At 28.5% G+C, this 14,681-nt stretch overlaps 1 protein-coding gene and 1 non-coding gene across 2 annotated transcripts; both read right to left on the bottom strand.

The window, feature by feature from the left end:
* Nucleotides 1-2,912: 2,912 nt before the first annotated feature.
* On the bottom strand, nt 2,913-13,316 carry LOC117171852 (F-box/LRR-repeat protein 7-like). Its single transcript, XM_033359487.1, has 2 exons — nt 13,039-13,316; nt 2,913-4,886 (listed from the first exon to the last, which is right to left on the bottom strand). The coding sequence occupies exons 1-2, from the start codon at nt 13,082-13,084 to the stop codon at nt 3,568-3,570; spliced, it is 1,365 nt and encodes a 454-aa protein (XP_033215378.1). The 5' UTR covers nt 13,085-13,316; the 3' UTR covers nt 2,913-3,567.
* Nucleotides 11,594-11,665, bottom strand: Trnaa-cgc. Its single transcript has one exon. It is a non-coding gene; the product is annotated as a tRNA-Ala (tRNA).
* Nucleotides 13,317-14,681: the final 1,365 nt, after the last annotated feature.

Genomic DNA, 14,681 nt, shown 5'->3' with positions numbered 1-14,681 from the left:
GATTCCAAAGATAAAGCCAAACTGTAAAATGATTTACGTTTGTATGATTAGTTTATATAATTATCATTATAGTACTTCTTAAATTCCATACCAAATATTGTTGTTTTCAGTATTATAAACAATGTAAAATAAAAGATATACTATAATAAACATTGAAAAAAAAATTATTGTAAAAAAATTATTGCAAATTTTATTTTTAAAAAATTGATTAGCGTTACGTAACGCCACAGGAAGGTTATCCTTGCGTTACGACTGCGTTACAAAGGGGGAGGGGGTGTAAAAAAGCTGGATTTTGCGTTACGTAATTTATGGACGGCCCCATGTGTACGCATGGCCTGAACTGGGATAATTAGAAAATTCCAAACCGTTTTTTTTTCGTAAGAAAATAATCGAAAAAAATCATGAAATTTGAAAAAAATTCAAAACCGTGTCAATCACTCAATTTTGAATATTTTTCAAATATCCTAGTTCAGGCAGTGGCCACAGCTTCACAGATTAAAATGCCGTTCGCCCGGAATCATGCCGACCATGGATACACTATTTTTTTATATGGGTGTCTTCGGAATTGCGCCATATTTTGGGTTCAAACTTGCGCAATTTAATGTTCAAATGTGAATAAATATATAGTGAAAAGTTGAAAGTTGTATATTGTTATCGGTCGTCAAAAAAATTCCCAAAAAACTTTTTAAAAAACGGGCCGTCACACGGGGAGACCCCCTTAAAAGTGAAACTCAAATTCAGACTACTGGTAGGCAAAAGAAAACAAGAAGCAAACATTTCCAATCAATTTTATTTATTAAAGTATAAAAACAATATAAGAACCGCAACTCCATTAAAAATAGTCTAATTAAAAAATTTTATTATTCTTTAAAATCACTTATTTTTCAACAGTACGTATGTCACAGACAAGGTAAATATACCTTAAAAATTCATCCACATAATAATCACGAATCACGAAAGACCATTTCATTAAATACAATATAAAAACAATAAATAATATAAATTTCCTCACAGGCACGTAATTTTACAGCCAATTGAGTGCTATTTTCGCAAATTATATATACTACGTATTCGTACGTACGTTTTTTTTTACACAAGATGATTTTCCAAGTATTTAATATTCAATTTTACTGAATACTTCAGTCCTATATCTCGATACCTCTATGTTCACGAACCACTCTGCTTTTTGTGTGTCATTTGGGTTATTTTGAGTTTTTGTATCCTTTTGAATTCTTTTCAATTACATGAATACACAGAATTTATGAAAAATTTCGCGAATTCAAGGAATTTAGAAGAATTCCAAAAATTCTCAGGGTGTCTGCCCTACCTCGAAAACTCCAGATTTTCCAGGTAGGTGTTTTTTAGTCAGGGAATTTTTACGAGAGCGTACTTATTTTTTTTTTTAATTGAAATATTAAATTGAAAAACGATGATTCTTCATTTGTAAAAGTAGCTTTAAGTATCTGTTTGACATTTTTTGTTCGGAATTCATCTTTTTTTAAATGAAGGTCTAATTACTTGGCTGAGAGTTACTCTTTTGTTACAAATTAATTTTTTGTTACTAAAGATTAATCATTTTAACTGAGAATTAATTCTTTTTGATTAAATTGTATGTTTTTTATAAAAATGTAAATCCTCTTGGATTGGAATATCAACTAATACATTTTTTGTTCCGAATTCATCTTTTATTAATGAAGATTTAATTATTTGCTTGAGATATTCTTTTACTAAAAATTAAATTGTTGTTGTTAAAGATTCATCAATCAATATTTGGTTAAAAAATACTCTTTTCCAGTTGAAAAGTTGCACTTTTTTGGAAGAAAAAATAATCTTCTAGGTTAACAATTAAACTAATAGCAAATTTAATTATTTTAGTCAAAGCCTCGTCATTTTATTTGGTAATTCATCACTCTGTTTGAAAATGGTACTATTTTTTGAAAATTAGTATAGTTTTTGTTGCAAAATATTTGTTTTTTTTTACCAGAAAATTGCAACTATTCCAATTGAAAATTACATCCTTTCAGTTGAAAATTTATCTCCTTATTTAAACATTAATTTTCGACTAAAAACATAAATATTTAATTGTTGGTAGGTAGTTTATCTTTTTAATTAAAAACTCATGTATTTTGTATGAAATTTGTCTTCTTTGTTAAAAATTAATCTTCTTGTTAGAAAATTCATTTTTTTCGTTACAAAATCAACTATTCTAGTTATAGATTGATTACTTAAATTGAAAATTTATTCTTTTTGTTTAGAAGTAAATTATTCCATTTTTGGTTGAAACTGGATCTTTTTTAGTTGAAAATTTAAATTTTCTGTTAAAAGTTCACATATTTTTTTTTTTGAAAAATCAGCTTTCTTGATGGAAAATCAATCTTGCTGTTTGAAAATTCATTTTTTGCTTGAAAATTAAAGTATTGCATTTAAATATTTTTCATTTTAGTCATTAAATTGTCTTTTAGATTGAAAATAAAACTACTTAGTGAAAAGATAAACTAAATTTCTTTTAAAAATAAATCCTTTTTTTTATGGAAAAATAATTTTTTAAATGAAAATTTAACTTCCATTATTTATTGAAAACTATCATATTTAGTTCAAAATCCAGCTATTTCTTTGAAAATTGATCTTTTTCAGATACAAATTTAAATCTTTGAGAATTAATGTTTTTGTTAATCGTCTTTTTCGGAGAAAATTAATCATTATTCTACCTGCATATTCACTGAATTTCAAATATAAGTAGATAAAAGCAAAATTTGTTTGAATTATTATTCAAATTGTTGGCATTAGAGACAAATTCAAGAAATGATTAATTATGTTTTCAGTATTATTTCATAATTTAATTAATCTCTCATGCTAAAATATTTAAGCATATCTTCTAATTTTAATTAAATTTCGAGAAACTAAAAAGAACTTTATTTATAATATACTTGAAAAAATTATGCATGGAAAAAACTTGAGATACCTGGGAAAAAACATGGAATTTTTTCCACAATTTCAGTAGACACCCTGATTCCACGAATTTAATAAATGCAATGAATTTAAGGTATTCAAGAATATAAGGAATTTGGAAGAATTTCATGGAAGTTACAAGAATCTAAAATAGCTTAAAGGCATTCAAAGCATTTAAAAGAATTGAAGGAAAGTCGAATAAATTGGAAATAATTATAAATAGAGGTCGTTTCTAGGTAGACCGTAATTCGGCAAGTACAGCACAAATCTTTTCGATGAGCTTAGACACTTCGAAATAAAATACTAAATATTGGCTAAATCTGTCTGCTGTTTGCCGCACTTGTCTTAAAACGAGGGGACAACGAAAAAAAACCGATTAATTATTTTAAACGACCAACGTCAGACTGTTCGTTTTAAAGAGATTTTATTTTTACAGAGTGATAGAGGTATCGGTTTCCCTAAATTGTCCTTAATCACGAAGTTTAGATCCAAACTTTGTTATTTTTAATCAAATTTACCTGAACGTTAGAAAATCATCCTAAACATCTGTCCAACAAAAATGATTCCTAATTAATAAAAACTAATTCAATTTAAAAAAAAAAAACACATCAGATCTTATCAGCTGGAGAATCCAGGATTAGTATGTTCAATTACGCATCTTCGACAGTATCGTTTAACGGCTCGATATCCCACCCACGTGACCCGAGGGCACTCGCCAATATTAAGTTGCTGAAGGCCCCTGACATAATAAGCAAGCGCCTCAAGTCCCGTGTCCGAGATTCTTTCGCATCCACAGAGCGAAAGTTTCTTCAAATTGGGACACCCTGTCGAGAGAGCTTCCAGGGTGGCGTCTCCAATGTCGCATTTTCCTAAGTCCAGGGCTCTAATTCTTGGACATCCCCGAGCTAAAGCTACAGTAGCGCTATCGCTGAGAGCCTCGCACCCTCGTGCGTTCAAATATCTCAACTTGTAACAGTGTCTAGCGACAACCAAAAGGCCCGCATCCGATACTTGATCGCATTTCCCCACGGAAAAGTATCGCAACGATGGTCCCAGACACGCGGCGAGTTCTCGAACTCCAAAGTCCGTGATTCTCGCACAATCTGAAACGGATAATTGTCGTAGTCCCCCGCAGTACGAGGCGATAGCTACGAGACTCGTGTCAGTGATGCAAAAGCACCTTCGAAGGTAGAGACAAGAAAGATGAGGCATTCTCGAGAGACTCAGAACTAATCCGGAGTCGTTGACTTCGTGGCAGTCGCTGAGATCGAGAGTCTGGAGTTGTAAAGCGGCAATTCTGGTGTATGCTTTTGTTATGCTGCCACAGTCTGTTAGATCTAAATCCTTGAGGTGGATGCAGTTGTCCAGGATGGTTGTTACATTTGAGTCGCTGACGCGTTTAGAGTGTCTGATGGACAAGGAAGTTAGACTGGAAAAGGGAAGAGAGTTGAAGACTCCTGAGAGGCTTGTGGCTCCGTCCAGGACGAGACGACGAATGGAGGTGTAGAGACCGCGTCGAGCAAGAGTATTCAGAGCGATGGAAGCGCTTTGCGGATGACGTACTTCGACTTCTTTCCAGAGGGAAGGGTGCCACGCGATCTCCCAAAGGCGTCTGCATGTTTGCGATAGGGCACAACGATCTCTGGTGGAGAGCCAGCTGAAGATTTTTAGGAGCTGGGTGTCGTCCAGGTCGCAAAGTCCCAGGGCGTAGATGTGTCTTTGTTGGAAAAGCTGTTTCCGGGCGGTGATGGCCGTGGAAGGCGATGATGGTATGCGGCATACATTGTTGTCTAGAGTGTGGTATCCAAGGTCTACGGTGTCGGCACTGGGTCGGAAGAGAGCCAGTTTCTGCGAGTGGTGGCTTCCTTCTCGACTAGAGATGCTTTGTTCTCCGTACCGATGGTAGAGTGGACTCGATCCGTCCATTCCATCGTCTTCTGTAAAAGGAAAGCAAGTTTGATGAATTCATTTTTTTTTATCGAGTATAACATTTTTATAGCAGGCCTCACAGGCCTGTTCCTATACCCCCTATATTCAGTTAAGGTCCCTAAAGTACCCTATTGTCAAGATTTGGTCCCTATGGTACTCTTTTTGCAGCCTACGATGGAACTTTACAAAAATAGAAAAAATCAGGGAATTTCTATAAGATGTAAATGTAAAAAATAGGACTGTCACAAAGTCACTATTAGTCACTTTTGTTCTCAAATAACTTTTAGTCACTTTTTTAATGAAAATTTCACACAAGTCACTTTTCTTTCAATAAATTAACTCATGAGTTAATCACTGTTCTGTTCTGATCAATACCTATTTCTGAATTGTCTCAACTCCTTTTGAAATAATATTCCAGGGTGTTTTTAAAGATTCCTAGAAATTTTCAATAGATTTCAATAATTTAAAGGAATTTTGAAGAACTTTTTAATTAAAAATGTTTAGGGTATTTTTAAAGATTCCAAGAATTTTTTTATTAATTTCATTAATTTGAAGGAATTTCGAAGTGTTTGAAATATTCTAAGAAAAAGAATTTTCTAGAACTCAGGAAGATATGGATATTTTAAAAGATTTCACAGGATTTTATCAAATTTCAATTATTTTAAGGGATTTTAAATCTACCAATGTATTTTTTTTACATTTTCCAGGATTTCAGGAAATATAGTATTTCATGGGATTGTATAACATTTTCGTCGATTTGAAAGAATTTATTTCTGAGGTATTTTGTAGGGTTTCATACATTTGAAGAGATTTAAAGATATTCTTTGGAGCTCACCCTGAATTCTTTTTTATTCTTTGGAATTCTTTTGATTATTTCAATTCACTTGAATTTTTCTAAATTTAATGACTTACTTAATTCAATGGACTTTTTTTAATTAATTTTTTAAAAAATAATTGATCTTTTAACAAATTTGAAGAGATTTCAAAAGATTTGAAATATTTTAGGTTATTTAAAAAATTGCAAAGACATTTTTTACTAATTTAACAAGAAGTGAGGGATTTCGTAGAATTTCAAAGATTTCAAAAATTCTGAATGGATTTCAAACATTCTGAATTTAATTATTTTTTCATATTTTTAAACTGTTTTCAATTGACTAGATTGGTTTTTAAATTCACTTTGATTTTTTATGAAGTTCATCGAATTTATCTCATTTCCCTTGCATTCTTCTAAATTTACTCAAATTTTTCTGAAATAAATGGATTTTTCGAATTTTTTTTCTCAATTTTTTTCAATTCATTTAAATTCTTTGCAATTATCTTGGATATTTTAAATTATTCTCAATTTTTTAAAAACTCTTGAATTTCTGAATTCAATGGAGGTTTTTTTCACGTTCTTTAATTATTTTCAATCCATTTGGATATTTTTTAATTCACCGTGAATTGTTATCAATTTCGTCGAATATTTCTCGTTTCCCTTACATTTCCTCTAAATTCATTCCAATTTTACGGAAATTAATCAAATTTATTTTTTATTTTTTACATTTATTCCAGTCCATTTTGAATTCTTTTGAATTTAACTAGGATTGTTTTGAAGTCTTATGCATTTATCCTGAATTTATTTGTTACCCTTTCAGCACAAAAAAAATACCCTATGAGCGTGTCAAAAAATACCCTTTCCCCATATTTTATCACATAGTGACTGTGAGGCCTGTTACAATTTATTTTAATTTCGTCCAAGAAATTTAAGCGAAGAAAGCTAAACGGAATGAATAAATGCAATAAATCTAATTTTACAGAAATAAAAAACCCTTTCTAGAGAAAAAGTTTACGGCCGATTAAGCAAATTATTTTTTCTTACGTAGGTGGATGGATCAGTTTAAGGTAGTTGTCGTGCCAAAAGTCAGATATCTAAAAAAATATTTTTTTAATGATTTTATGGATCAAAATTTTACAACTGATGTTATTTCAAACAAAAAACATTATTTTTTGTATGAAAAATGTTAAAATTCTCAAAAAAACATTAATTGTAACCATGTTTTTTGAAACTGAATTTTTTCTGAACGTCGCTTCTTACCGATTTGTGAAAAATTATTGCATTTTAATAAATGACGGATTATTTTTTCTTGCAAAACATTCTCTACAACTCTGCTGTTTCCAATTTTGAAAATAACTAAATAATCTTAAAATATAATTATTTGTTTAAATAATGTTTTCTTAAACAAAAATTGTTCTAACGATTTCAGGCTTAGAAAAAACTATTTTTTTTCAGATATCTGACTTTTGGCACAACTACTTTAATAGCCATCGTATGAAAAAATAGATGGCTCTACATGTGGATGTAATAATCTAATGGAAATATCCATGGACTTAGCAACGTTTAACATTCCTTGTTATTATAAATACATAAACCTGTTAAGAAAATCATCTTTTAATTTTTTAATTTTCATAATAATATCAACAATTGTTAAATACTTTTTAAACTCCTACAATTACCGTCGAATTGTTAAAAAAATTGCATATTTTATGAAAACAAAAACTAAATTTAATCAAAACGTCAAATTCGTACCGTATAGCTTTCTCTGATTCAATTGAAGAATAGTATATTTGAGTTTTGCAGATCAATTTAGATAGCTTTCTTTATTTTAAGATGTTATTGTTTTTTAAAAAATGGGCGAAAAATTATTCCTTTCGTGTTCTGTATTATAAGAAATACAGTCGAGTCATTTTACATAAAAAATTTTTAACTTAAAATAAATAAAGTCATTCCAAATGCAACAATTTATTATAATACAAAAAATCAGTAACTTCAAATTTGAAAGTTTGCAGATTTTATCATTTCCATTTAAAACTACATTTTACTTCCAATAATCCCAGTAATCGGGACCTTAGTCTTATTAATCAGGACTTTCGAATTCAAATACGAGATTAGAAAATTTTCATATGAGAAGAATTTAAAATAAAAACTCCAAACCTTAGACATAAAAATTTAAGAATTACTACTTTAAGGTTTTAAAACTTAAACAATTTCTGAATTAAAAATTTTAACTGAAAATTTGTGAGTTTAATTTTTTAGCCGCAACTGAAACACTTGAAATTAAAGGATTTCAAATTAGATGCTTTTAAAATTGTGAAGCTCAGTAAGATTCGACATTATTTTTTAACCTTTTGAAATCCAAAATTGTGTAATTTCAAAAGATCTACATTCAATAAAAAATTATTCAATTGTAGCGTTTACAATTGAATAATTACAAATTCATAATTCATGATGGCTTTAAGTTAAAAATTGAATTTTTTGCGATTTGCATTCGAAACCCGACAATTTTTAATGTTACAATCTATTATTCTACTTTTTACATGGTCTTAACTCAATTCAACCTTTTGAATTCCATACCTTTAACAATTTGTAGTCTCCAATTTCAAGGATTTTGCATTGTTTTTGAGTTTATTATCATTCTTAATTTAAAATTGCAAAATTTAAACTCTTTAAATTAAGAATGGTTTAATTTCCACCTACATCAATTTGGAATATCTCATAACTGATTAAAATTATTCAATTTTAAGGCTTTTAAACTGAAATGCTAAGTTTCGTAATATTTAAAAATGCAATTATTAATTTCAAGCCTTAAATTTAAAGTAATATAAAGATGTGAATATATTTGTAATTGCAATGAATGTCTAAAAATGACACAAAGATATCAACAAAAGGCAATCACGCGTAATAGTTTTACTTACCAATCAATTGCATTTCTACTAAGTCATTGGATACGTTTTTTTAGTAAGCATAAAAAAAATTACAACCTTTTTCCGAAATTTTTTGAAACTTGTAAGACATTGGGTAAAATGCAAAAAGAAAGTGTTTCTAAACGGGGCCAAACATAAAAGCACAATTATTCGTTTAAGGGTCGCAGCCAAAAAGGTGTGAAATACGGACTATGATTTTTTTATGGGACTTTAAAAAATCAACAAAATTTTTTTTTCGCAATATTTCATACCAAAAATTGAAGGAATATTTGAATTTCAGAGATGAATCATATTTGTAGTGCAGATAAATTTCAAAACGAAAATTAGTTTGCGTATTCTGTTAATTATAAGCGCCTTTCTGTAAATGCTAAACTGTTTTATTTGCTGAAAATTTCTCTCACACATCTCTATTCCTATTGTTTTTTTTTTATATTAAACATTACTTATCTCGAAAATATTTTTAGAAAAAAAAACCCCATGAATTTTGCTCCTAATCAAGAAATCTTTTTGTAATACACTTAATCTCAATTTTTTGGTAGTTAAATGAAATTCCTTCTGACTCTATGACTGTGCATTCAGATTTTAGCTCAATTTATCAGATAAATAACTGTTTATTGAAAGTTATCAATAATTATCTAAGAAAATTTACTTTTAATCGTACATTTATTTTCTCAAAGAAAGCTTACTCAAATTTTAATAAAAATGTTTGATAAATATGTATATATATAAAACATTTTTATTAAAATTTGAGTAAGTTTTCTTTGAGAAAATAAATGTACGATTAAAAGTAAATTTTCTTAGATAATTATTGATAACTCTCAATAAAAAGTTATTTAATAATTGTGTGTGTGTGTGTATGCATGTATATATATATGTATGTATGTATGTATGTATCAAACATTTTTATTAAAATTTGGGTAAGTTTTCTTTGAGAAAATAAATGTACGATTAAAAGTAAATTTTCTTAGATAAAAATTGATAACTTTCAATAAAAAGTTAATTATCTGATAAATTGAGCTAAAATCTGAATGCACAGTCATAGAGGAATCTATATACTATAAAATAATTGGTAGACATTGGGTAAAAGAGTTGAATATTATTGAAGTGCTGTTAAAATCGTTAAAAAATTCGAAGGAATTTTATTTAACTACCAAAAAATTGAGATTAAGTGCATTACAAAAAGATTTCTTGATTAGGAGCAAAATTTATGGGGTTTTTTTTTTCTAAAAATATTTTCGAGATAATTAATGTTTAATATAAAAAAACAATAGGAATAGAGATAAATGTGTTATAAAAAAGCGAAAATGTATGTAGATTTTATTTATAAAGAGAGAAATGAAAACAAAGTTCTTATTAAAAAAAAAGTTTCGCAAGATATAAAAAAAGTTTGGGATAGGTTTATAAATTTTAAAAATTGATTCTTTGTTATTTTTATAAAAAAGAATTTGTATATGTAATCAACTTTCACCAATGAATGAAGGTTTAGACCAAATCACTTTTTGTATATACGAGTATGTCTAAGGTTTTTATTTTCAGGTATTATGTGGATTAGCATAAGCTTCTATTATATATGCCTGTAGTTTTCCTATAAATAATCCCTCATGCGGAAGCCTAAATTTTGGCTTCGAAACATATTGGTCCCTAGTAGCATAAAACCGAGAATAAGGAAAGAGTGAGAAATTCGTTTTGGTTGGCTTTCCTTCTTCTCTCTTTTTTTTTGCCATATATCTGTCTCTAATGAACTAGAAAGGCGATAGTTACGAAATCTAATTTTGATTTACGATTTTTTTTGTCCTCGGATTTCGGTGTATAAACTGATTCATAAGAAAGTGGATTTCATTTCGACCTTAAAAGAATGTTTAAAATAGTGCCACTAAGCTCAAGATTCGTTCCAATCTGCAGATTTGCCTATACATGCTATTGAGAGTTCTTTTATTTGAGACATAAATATTTTACCTCAATTTATAGAAAGATATTCTATTTTTGTTTAAATATTTATTAAAGTATGATTTGAAATTAAAAAGTTTAGAAATTCGTGATTTTTTGGATTATTACATTTCCTATTTGGAAAGTATAATAATCTGAAAAGATTGCTTCAGCGTTAACAAAAACAAAATTACTGCAATGTTACCAAGTTATAAATAAATAAATATTTTTAAAATCTTTCAAAATACTGAAAACAAATTTTCTCGTGCTATATGTTGATTTATTATTTTTAAAGATTTTTCTAAAAGAAAACTCCGAGGACATACTTTTTATCATAATTAAGCGCCTTTACAACTTAAATATTGAACTCTGTTTATATTTTTAAATGTTAAATAAATTAATACAAGTTTATTATACATGGAAAAACTAGGAATTGTGAGGGAATTTTTTTAAGTCAAAATTTTTTCTAAAGTATGCCAATAAAAATAATGGTAATATAAAATTAAATAACAATGTTTTTTATTGGTGAAAGTAGCTTTATATTACTGGTTACGACTTTTTTTTAATCTGTTTCTTTTTGGTTGGAAATACATTTTTTTACTGAAAACTTACCTATTCTATTTTTGGTTGAATACCTTTTTCAGTTAAACATTCTTTTTTTTTTGCTTGACAATTCAACAGTTTTGTTTCAATTTTTGTTCTCTCTTAAAGGCATGTGACACTTATCAGATTCCTATTTTACCTACATTTTTTGTTATACCAATTCCACACCAAATTTGATATTGAGCTGAAAATTTGAGAAAACAAAATTTTTCAACAAATACATTTTCGTTGTCAAATTCGGCCATGTCGGTAAAGTAGGAAACAGATAAGTGTGAAGTGTGTCTTAAACCTTCAACTGGAAAAGCTTTCATAATTATATCAATTGTTTGATAAAAATGTTTATAATTGTAAAATTTCTAGTTTCAAATTCAAGAGGCCAAACTTTTTTCTTGTTCTCAGTTTTCTATTTTTAGTTGAACAAATTTTGCAAAAAAGTTAAATTTAATGGAGGAGCTGGGATTTGAACCCAGGACTTTCCGCATGCGAAGCGGACACTCTACCACTGAGTTACACCCCCGGTTATAATTTATTGGCTCCTATTTTTCGGTGGCATTAAACTGTTTATGATCAATAATAAAAATCTCTTTTGGCTAAAATATCAACCCTAACTTTTTTATTATTAAACTAACTTTATCAGTTGAAGATCGAACCTTTTTTTTTTTAAATTACCTCTTGGTAAAAATTTATTTTTTATTTTAAGATTCCTCATTTTAATGGAAAATTCATATCTTTAGTTGAAAATTGAACTATTTTTTTGTAAATTCGTTTCTTTTTCGGTTGAAAATTAATTTTAAAAATGAAAATTGAGCTAGAAATTTATCTATTCAATTTTTAGTTAAAAATTTGTCATTTTAGTTGAAAATCCATGTATTTTCTTGATAATTGAGCTTTCGTGGCGGAAAATGAATGTTCTTGAATGAAAATTCTTGTTTCTGGTTAAATTTCAATTATTCAAGTTTAAAATTAATCGGTTTAGTTGGGCTCAAGATTAATTTTTTTAACTGCAAATGTACCTATTATATTTTTGATTGAAAATTTGACTTTTGTGGGAGAAAATTAATGTTCATGATTGAATTGATCATTTTCTTCTTTTTACTCAAAAATTAATTATTTTTCAAACTGAATCAACTAATTGATTGAAAACTTATAATTGTTATTTAAAAATTCCACTTCAAAATTGAGGTATTTCGTGGAAATATTGACTTTTTGGTAGAAAATTAATGTTTTTGATTCAAAGTTCAACTATTTGGATAAGAATTTATCTATCTTTTTTAAAGTGCAATATTTTTACTTAAAATTTTAGGAATTCAAAGTGTTTTAACAATATATTTAAGAATATCTTGTAATATAATTTGCCACGGCTTTGTACATTAAACATATTAATTAAATACACTAGACACCCTCTAATTAATTGATCGTAGTATTATTTAAAAAAAAATTGATGTATATCTGATATTAAAAATTTAATTAATGGAAAGGAATATTGATATCAAAGAAGTAAAATTAATTTTGCTTCCTCAAAGTGAAGTAAACATGAAATACACATTCTTTTTGTTCTTAAAGAAATTAATTTGATTTATAATACAGGCAATATAATATAATAATTAATTATAATGAGTTGCTCCAAAAAATTCAGTTAAAACATATAAGACAAACTTTCTTAAACCTGTCCTTTAAACTATTTTAAAAGCAGCAAAAAGACGTACGATGTCCACTGTTAAACACAAAGTAAATAATGTAAATACTTCCAACAAAAAGAACGAACGTAATAATGTGTGGAATTTGTTTTACAGTTACGGATAAAAACCAAAATGGAGGGATGAATTCTCTTTTGTGTAAGGACATTTATTTTACGTGTGTCAAAAAGAGAGGTGTGTCTGGAATTCATACCTGAATTACGATGACGCAACGAGGAATCAACGACCGAGGACAACATCAACGAGTTCAGCCGATCTGTTTGTCGCCATATTCATCCAACTTGATTCCACATCGATCGCTGCCGTAAAACTCGAAAAACACTCTTTTTCTTAAAAAATTTTCTAACACAAAATGCACTCCGAACTCCCACAATCGTCGTGTGGGTGTAATTTATTATTTACAGGGAATTAAACTAGCTATAAAACTTCATTTTGTAAGCAAAGTTGAAAATATGTCAACCGCGGACGAAAGATACTTTCGATCGGTTGTTTTTGATCCTTTTCCGATCTTCGTCACGATCTCGCACGACGATTGGCTGCAGATCACGTGGTATTTTCCACCCGGGATTATTCAAATAGTGAAAGCGTTTTCAAATCTTTATAGTTTGAATAAATTAATAGAATTTTTAAAGAAATGAGAGAAAAAAACAGGTAACTCTAACATTAGGGATTATTTGAAAGAATGTTAAATGCGAATTCTTAAATATTTCTTAATTGCATTTAAAGTGGGTTGAAAAATCAAGGAAAGTTAAAAAAGAAAAACTGAAATCGTTTAATTTTTTATCCATTTCACATTTATTTGTTCGCTCATTATAATTATATTTTCATTACTTATCTGTTTAATTCTATAAAGTGGAGTTTCCTTCCTTTCGTGCGGATGGTAAGGCGCGAATATAAGAACGAGGTGAAAACAGATCGGGAAAGTGCTGGTAAAACAGTTTCGCACTTGAAATTATATATTTTTAAACATTCTAGTTTTTGTAATTTTAATCATTACTAAAAGAGAGAGTTCAAAAATTACTTCTCAGCCACTGGAAAAATCAAATACAAAGTTTTGGGGCACATATACATCGATATAATCTAAATCCGCTTGAAATATATCTATCTTGCAAATGAGATTGCGAACTAAAAACTGAAAAAGTGTGAAATTATTTTCAGCACGCTACGCTTCTTAATATAAAAAAAAATTTATCAGTTATGTTAGAGATAAATAATATTTTATTACATCATATTTCTATATATGTAATTCAAATATTAATTAAAACTAAAATTTACATTTTTTCTGTTTATAAATGACCGCTGAAATAGACCTCGGACTCAACGCACCTTCATTATACAATTTTTTTAGCGATGACATTAGTTTGCTATTGTTTTGAAAAAAAGACACCAGAAAGATTCATTTTCTATAAAAAAATATGAATTCTCAACAAATTATATATATTTTAAACTGAATGGTTGAATTTTCAACTTAAGGGCATGTGACACAGCTAAATACCTATATTACCTACCTCACTTTTTCCGTTCACTGAATGTTTTTTTGAACCTAAGAACTTTTTTTGTAAATAAAATATCGAGCTGAAACTTTGGAAGATTTATTAGGATACAATAAAGTACGTTTAGGTACTGCATTTCGGTAGGAACTTCACTGAAAATTATTTCATCTTTTTTCTGAACCTCAACATTTTGTGAACGTTCGAACTTTTTTTATATATATAATATCGGTCTCAAACTTTGAGAAATGCAAGAGCCGAAAGAAAACTACGTTTAAGTACAAAGCTGAATAATAATAGGTGTAAAAAATATATTTCAACAATCAATTCCAACGGCATCAGCCGG

Source organism: Belonocnema kinseyi, chromosome 4 (genome assembly GCF_010883055.1).
Source record: "Belonocnema kinseyi isolate 2016_QV_RU_SX_M_011 chromosome 4, B_treatae_v1, whole genome shotgun sequence".
NCBI classification, from domain to species: Eukaryota; Metazoa; Arthropoda; class Insecta; order Hymenoptera; family Cynipidae; genus Belonocnema; species Belonocnema kinseyi.
The sequence above is the reverse complement of the archived record's forward strand: the minus strand, read 5'-3'. Positions and strand labels throughout refer to the sequence as shown.